The 6,000-nt window shown below is 35.4% G+C and overlaps 1 protein-coding gene across 1 annotated transcript in view; it reads left to right on the forward strand.

Annotated features, from left to right (window-relative positions):
* PLA2R1 (phospholipase A2 receptor 1) overlaps positions 1-4,501 on the forward strand; it is a 126,614-nt gene extending 122,113 nt beyond the window's left edge. The window contains exons 28-30 of the mRNA XM_004463890.4: positions 1,277-1,453; positions 3,831-3,863; positions 3,987-4,501. Of these exons, the coding sequence (XP_004463947.3) occupies positions 1,277-1,453; positions 3,831-3,863; positions 3,987-4,201 (425 nt within the window). The 3' untranslated portion in view covers positions 4,202-4,501. The remainder of the gene's footprint in view (positions 1-1,276; positions 1,454-3,830; positions 3,864-3,986) is intronic.
* Positions 4,502-6,000: the final 1,499 nt, after the last annotated feature.

Consider the following 6,000-nt stretch of genomic DNA (forward strand, 5'->3'; position numbering starts at 1 on the left):
TATTTATTTTCATATGGTGATGCTGCTAGCCTTGGCTTGGACTTTGTTTTCACAGACTTAGTCACAGCATAGCAAAATTACATTTACTTGAAAATACCCTGGATTCCTACGTGTTATAAAAACACAATAGTGTTTTAGAAATGTTTCAGTGATAAACTGTTCTGTTAGAGTAATTATTTGTTATTCATAAACCCCAGAGTTTGGAAATAAAACAGAGCATGGTGTCTCTTTTTTATACAATTTATGATTATTGAAAAGTACTTGTAAAAAAACTTATTTTAGTTGGTGTGGAGATCTTGTTACAATGGTATACTAAGGTCCAGGCTGGTGAAGAGGAGGATTTTATCACTAATATTGTTTAGAATTGGCAACACACAGTGATAATAAAAAGCAGACTGAAATTTCTTTTCAGACAGTGCATACCCTGATGGCTTACATATGGGATGGACCTTTCTCACCTCACCCCTCTGTAAAGCCACCACTAGCTTGCAATGTAAAGAAAGTCACTGTGAAATTCTTTTAGAAAATGTGCTACTTTGTAATTATATACAGATACTAGGATTTATAAGGACTTTTCTTTTTATTGATTAGTTTATTAAATGATTTCTTTGTATTAATTATGATAATATGATACATTTTAATTTAAATACTTACATTAGGAAGCAGGATTGTCGAAATGAAATAAATTAGAACAGTATATCTAAAACCATAAATGACTGACAAGACATTCTTATTGATATCTGCCTTTTTAAAAAATATATTTATTTATTTCTCTCCCCTACACCCCCCCAGTTGTCTGCTTTCTGTATCCATTCGCTGCATGTTCTTCTGTGACTGCTTCTATACTTAACAGTACCGAGAATCTGTGTTTCTTTCTGTTGCGTCAGCTTGTTGTGTCAGTTCTCCATGTGTGCGGTGCCATTCTTGGGGGCAGGCTACGCTTTCTTTTGCGCTGGGCGGCTCTCCTTTTGGGGTGCACTCCTTGCGTGTGGGGCTCCCCTATGCAGGGGACACCATTGTGTGGCAGGGCATTCCTTGCGCGTGGGGCGTGGACCTCCCATGTGGTAGGCGGACGCCCTATCCATTGGGCCAAGTCCACTTCCCGGGATCTGCCTTTTGACATTGACTGCCTGTGTATATTTACTTAGCTAAATGCATCAGATAAGGGGAATAATGTTTCACTCAATATAGGTGCCGGTTTTTGTGGTTGATTTCAGTCTTAGTATATTTGATAACCATGCATAAAATTCATAATCAGTCAGCAATTGTTCCACAGATGAAACCATAAAGTGGTTTGATGGGACTCCCACAGACCAGTCAAACTGGGGCATTTGGGGGGCAAAGATAGACCTCTTCCAACCCCATCTGTGTGTTGCCCTGAAGATCCCTGAAGGAGTGTGGCAGTTAACCCCCTGTCAAGAAAAAAAAGGATTTATCTGTAAAATGGAGGCAGGTGGGTAAATTCTTCATTTTCATTCTACCCTGACTCAGGCTGACCCACCTCTTTAGCATTTCAAGGTTTTTAAATCCAAGTATTCAGGGAGTATTCAGGTAGATTCTGACATTATCATCTTGCTTTATATCCAGCAATCCAGAGAACACTTCAGCTCCCTCCATTCTCTCATAGGAAGAAAAAAAACATCAGAAAGTAACTCGAAGACTATATAGATTTCTTGAGTCACCCTACCTGTTAACTTATTGGGCAAAAGGCTGTTAACCTCAAGCCTATATAGCTAGAAATGTGAGCCAACTTTCATTCTGGTTACTGCTGTTTGAAATTTTAAGATTCATTTTTGTTCCCAGGAAATATAATCTAAAACTGGATATTTTTGTGGACAAGTAGAGGTGATTCTCTGTGGTAAACCATAATATGTCATGGATGCCTTTTTTTTTTTTTTAACTTTATCTTACACTAAATAGCTAGCTGTGATAATAATAATAATTTTAGAAATTGAAACAAAACTAGTCATTGCAAACAATGATGGAAGTTTCTAAGATAGACATTAATGACGACATTAATTAATGTTATAATAACAACACTTTCTGGATAGCAGTATTATAAAGAAAGGGAGATTGGTGTGACCTGTGTTTCTGGAAGAGGCTTTAGAAAGGAGGTGAGACTTTGGAATCTCAAAGGATAAAGGCAATTTGAGGAGCTGGAGAAAAAGAAGAAGGGTGTTTTGGATATAAGGCTCAGTATGACCATAGGCAACTATTGAGAATGAGCTTATTATACTAGAGCAGAAGATTCCTGTTAGGGGGTGATGGGAATAAATTTGGACAGTAGTTTAGGATCTCGTCACAGAGAACATTCAATGCCAGGCTAAAGAGCTGAATTTCATGGTGGGGGAAACGGGGATGCTGTGGGCTATTTGCAGACAGCGTAGAGTGGAGTTGTACTCAGCCAGTTGTAAAGGAAGGCAGCTGCAGTCTGAGCCCTGGAATTGAGAGTAGAAAAGGAGCAGAGAAATGAGAGAGACATTCTGAAGAGAGAATCAGCAAGCCTTGGTGACTGATTAGATACTGGGAATGAAGAAGAAAAAATGGATAGCTGTGGCACCAATGTTTGAAGCTCAATAGAGTGCCAACTCCGTTGGAAAACATGACTAAGCCTAATAAATAGCCTGCCCAAATGATGCACTAGTGTTTAAGCATCAAGATCAAATCAGAAATAGCTCATGTTTGTACAGTGCTTTAAAGCTTCCTACAGTACTTAAGACACCTCATACGCCTACGTACTTCACAGTATTTCTCCAAGGTAGTAGAACAGATAAAATATTCTCCTTTTACAGATAAGGAAATTACTTGTCCAAAGTGAGGCCCCATCAAACATAGACTTCAATTTTTCAAACTCTAAGCTCTCCTTCTACATCTGCTTACTGCCTTTATCCTGAGAATACTCTGAACAGTCCTTCTTAAAGACTGGAAAAAGCATTTTGAATCAGTTTATGCAAAATTACACATTATTTTTAAATAATAAAAACAAACTACTTTTTTTTTATATGTGGGTTTGCTCTTGGTAACCATGTTGCTGTTTCTTTTAAGCCTCTGAAAGAATGAATGAGCTTAAGTAATGCACCAAGGAACTTCCTCCAGTCAAAATCCATTCACTGACCTTCCTCTGGATCATTCTCTACATCATTCTTTGGGTCATTACCTAGATCAAAAACAGCAAATTCAAATTTTGAGATAGATTCTAACTGAAAGATATACTTTTTTTTCAGCAGAAAGTCCTAAAACAGAAATCTTCCCCTTTTTATATGGAGGAAATCTTATTCATTTTCCAAGATTTTTTCTTGAGCTCATAAGAGTGAGAAAATGCTGATATAAAAATCCTCGCTTGGAGACAAGGAGGTTGTCATCGCTGGGCAAACTCCATATCCCATCCCAACAAAACTACGAGTTCCTTGGGAGAAAGGACCATCCTTTACTCATATTTATATTCTCAGCTCAGTGCTGAGAATGGAGGGAAACTCTCCAGTTTAAAAAAAAAACAACAAAAAAACAGTAATTCGTGAGAAGCACAGATTATGATGATTAGTATAAATCAAGGATCAGCAAACTTTTCTTGTCAAGGACCAGAGAGTAAATAGTTTAGTTTTCGGGGGTCATCTAGTCTCTGTCACAACTACTACCTCTGCTATTGTAGCTCAAGGGCAGCCATAGGCAATACGTAAGTGAGTGTGGCTGAGTTCCAATAAAATATTATTTATAACAACAGGCAGCCAAATTTGGTCTGTTGGGTCATTGCTTACTAACTCTTGCTGTAAATAATTTTGCTAAATTAAGAGGAAAAACTTTGCCTAAGTATTTTTTTTTTTTCATTTTAGATATTCACACTGTAAAGGAGCATCCAGGAGAAGGTAAGTTTAGAACAGTAGAGAATATTTTGATTTTTCTTAGAAATAATTTTTTAAAAAAGTAATCTTGTGACAGTGTCTTATTTCATTGTCATGAAGTTTTCCTTTTTTCTCATCTTGTTTCAGGACAAAGTCACAGCATTGTCCCTGTTGCAGTAACAGTGACACTGATAGTAATTCTGGCATTTTCCATATTGTCCTTCTACATATACAAGCAGAATAGTGATTTCTTTAGAAGACTTGCAGGATTTGGAAATCCTTACTATCCTACAACCAACTTTAGTACAGAAAATTTAGAAGAAAATATTCTCATTTCTGGTCTTGAGAAGAATGACCAATAATAATGAAGTCAGAGAATGCTACAGCTTGAGGATGAGGATGAGTAAAGAATTCCTTAAGGGAAGTCTCCTTCATTATTTCCTTTGTACAGACCAGATGCCACTATCATGCAAGTTGTACCACTATTGTAGTTATTCTTAATGTGATTATTGATTTTGCAATTGTAACCAAATCAGGCGGGTTTTGATTTTATTCACTTCCCCAAACTGTGATCTTTTCTTAAAAGGGGGAAATTACACAATGATTATTATTCATAAAGGCAAGAACTATTAAAAGAATCTCCTTAATGCAAAACTCTCAAACCAATCTGAATAATGGTTTTTGTGTTAATATATTTCTGCTAAAATTTATTTGGGAATTCTTTAATCTGATACCTCTTTAGAGATTTATTCATACCCAGCCCATTAAGAAAGAGAGATAGAGAGAAAAAAAAGAATAAGAAAATTTTAAAACATACACTTATATTTGAGAGGAAAAGAAAAGACATCTGAGAGGTTTCTTATTTGTTTTTAATTCAATCTTTTCGTTCATTTTTACCATCAGGGTTTGGAAAATACTAATTTCTATGTTTAAAACTCACAGCTTCTAGGCTCTAAATTAATCTTTAGCATGACATTCATTTTTAATAGGTTTGACTTCTCAAGCTAAAGGAAAAGAAATATTACCTTTCTTTAAATAGTAAAGATATTGGTTAGCAGAACACTTTCATAAGCAACCTTTTGAGCTAATTAAAATGTGGCCTAAAACCTTCATAGTGCCTTTTCACTTGCTAATTTGAGATTTAAAATGAGGATGATTTTTTTTTAAAGAAACCTAAGATAGTTTATGCAAATTACAACATAAATTAGAATTTAAGTTAGGTCAGGGCAAAACTTCCTTCCTGATGGATTAAAAAGTACCTTTTATATATATATAAAAGCATTGATGATATTATTGATAAAATTTAAAATGCTCTCAATCTACTCAACAAACCTAAATCATTGCTGATTATTTCAATTACTAAGTGATAATTGTTTGACATTTTAAAATATGTTATAGGGGAGCAGTTGTAGCTCAGTGGTTAAGCATCTGCTTCCCATGTATGAGGTCAATCCCTGGTACCTCCTTAAAAAATCATATATATATATATATATATATGTATATATAAAAAATATATATATATATATATATTAGGTTGTTGGGAGTATCTCTTAAGATGTTACAAGTGGTAACCAAATATGACTTGAATTTAAAGGAGGCATATTGACAATCCAAAATACATTCTCATTAGAACTAGAGTGGATGATAATGTGGAGAAGACCTAAGTAAATTACTCTTCTGTAGTATTCTAGATACTTCTGCCATCTAAATGACTTTATTTCAAATATACTAAGTAGTGAACTATGATTTCTGGGAACCATCCCCTTTTGTGTTGGGCCAGTTAGTGTAGTTAGTAAAGCATGCACTGTTACTGTCCATAAATAAAAATCACCAACCTTCCTTCGTTAATTTCTTATAAATAAAATTGATACCATAATCAGTATTCAAAAGTTCATTCATTTCATAAATTTTATTGGACCAGGTGCTATTCTAGAAATGGGGTACTGGGTGAGCAAGGTAGTCAAATCCCTGTTTTCATGATGCTTATATTCTAGTGAGGGAAAGCTGACAGTAAACAAGTAAAGAAATGCTTCAGTAGAAAATATCAGGTGCTTATGAAAATTAGCAAGGTCCTACGATAGAAACAGGCCTCCCTGAGACTGAATTATCATTGTTATAACAACCAACTGCTTCAAACTGGAAGCCACTTGTCACAAGGGGG

Source organism: Dasypus novemcinctus, chromosome 7 (assembly GCF_030445035.2).
Source record: "Dasypus novemcinctus isolate mDasNov1 chromosome 7, mDasNov1.1.hap2, whole genome shotgun sequence".
NCBI lineage: Eukaryota > Metazoa > Chordata > Mammalia > Cingulata > Dasypodidae > Dasypus > Dasypus novemcinctus.